Source organism: Hyphopichia burtonii (genome assembly GCF_001661395.1).
Source record: "Hyphopichia burtonii NRRL Y-1933 unplaced genomic scaffold HYPBUscaffold_21, whole genome shotgun sequence".
Taxonomy (NCBI): domain Eukaryota; kingdom Fungi; phylum Ascomycota; class Pichiomycetes; order Serinales; family Debaryomycetaceae; genus Hyphopichia; species Hyphopichia burtonii.
The window spans coordinates 1-1,678 of record NW_017963748.1 but is presented as its reverse complement, the minus strand read 5'-3'; the positions used below and the strand labels follow the sequence as shown (position 1 = coordinate 1,678).

The following is a 1,678-nucleotide window of genomic DNA, read 5'->3' as shown; positions in this document are numbered from 1 at the left end:
CAAAGATTTCCGCATCAGATCTAAAGAATTATTTAAATCAAATTCAATAATGATAAGATTTGTGCGATTCAACTCTTTCAAAGCGGCAGCATTAGTAAAAGAACGGGTGGTTGCAATAACGATATTATTGGAATCAGCAGAAAGTTGTTTAGCAAATTCAAACCCAATCCCACGATTGGCACCAGTAATAAAGTAAGTGATCGTCATTTTGTCTATGATGATTTAAAATTATCGAATACCAGTTATTTCAGGTATTTATACATCTTTAATTAATAGAGACCTCTGTAGTTGTTGCTAGAAATGACTTTTTGCCTTCTGACCCAGTTGATACTGCAAATAGCTAAGCTATTTCCGTTTCGTAGACCCGGGTTTCGGAGCACCAAAGCTTAAAGAACAAGATCCGAAAGGCGTTCGATCAAGATTCCCCGAATGGCTAAATCAATTCATAGATCGGTTTCAGATTGAACCATATAATTGTATTTGTTTGACCGGTTCAGACTAGATTAAGCAATTCAGCATTTAAAAGATTATTGTAAAAGCATTAGACTAACAGCACTCCGTTGATGAGTTGCGAGATAACGGAGTAGTTTGTTCGATCAACTACCCCTAAATCCCAATAGAACGTTTTCGTGAATCGCTCTTCCCGGGTATAGGCTTTAGGGCCAGGATTAGGCTAGATTATAATTAATAGGACAGTGACAAGCTTCAAAGAAGTTTCTTCGCAAGCAACTAACTAATATTACTCAAATTAGATAATTGTAGATCAACTTGTACGTTAACTTAATCAAATGAATTGTAAGTAAGGATTTTATTGCGTAGTTATATAAAATACAAAAGAGAGTCAGGCTCACCAAGTACCTTTTTCTCCTTCATAAGTGATAAAACTGTCATCATCGTCTTCTTTCAGTTTTTGTATAATTTTAATTACGCTGAAGGCTGATTCCTCGCTAGTGATTATTGGAACCTGGTAATTTCTTTCAGTGATAACAGCAATGTACGGATCAGCCAAATCAGTTTCAACAACACCAGGATGTACTGCAAATACAATTGACTTTTGAATATGATCCAAGTCGGAAGACTTATGGTCAAATGCAATATGTCTTACAATATGATTCAAAGCAGCTTTAGAAGAACCGTAATGGGATGTTGGAATCGGGAAAAAATTGGTGAGCCAACCACCAGCAGAACTGATAAAAATGAATTTTTTAGCAGTTTCTGGATTGAATTTCTTTGACCAGTATGGAAAGATGGCTTGATAAACTTTGACTGAGCCAGTTGCGTTAACTGCGTAATGTTCATTAAGTTCAGCTTCATTGACTTGTAAAATAGGCTTAATGGTGTTTTTACAAACAGCAGCATTATGGATGACAACATCGACCCCATCTGGAGCGTACTTTTCAAGAGGCAACAAGTCTTGCTTCATTGTTTCCAAAGGAGAAGCCACATCGTATTCGACTATATGAAGATTTGAACGATTTAAATCTTTCAAAGCAGTGGCCTTAGCGAAAGAGCGAGTGGTAGCAATTACATTGTTGTTTGGATCTTCAGAAAGCTGTTTAGCGAATTCAAACCCAATTCCACGATTGGTTCCGGTAATAAAGTAAGTAATAGTCATTATGGATCTGATAATTGACTGCGGTTCATCTCTACGAACTTCAAAACCAATTTATATACCATA

At 36.4% G+C, this 1,678-nt stretch overlaps 1 protein-coding gene across 1 annotated transcript; it reads right to left on the bottom strand.

The window, feature by feature from the left end:
- Positions 1–847: 847 nt before the first annotated feature.
- HYPBUDRAFT_8647 (NAD(P)-binding protein) lies at positions 848–1,615 on the bottom strand (the record flags this gene model as incomplete). Its single annotated transcript, XM_020223780.1, has 1 exon — positions 848–1,615. The coding sequence occupies one exon, from the start codon at positions 1,613–1,615 to the stop codon at positions 848–850; it is 768 nt and encodes a 255-aa protein (XP_020073649.1).
- Between the last annotated feature and the right edge of the window lie 63 nt (positions 1,616–1,678).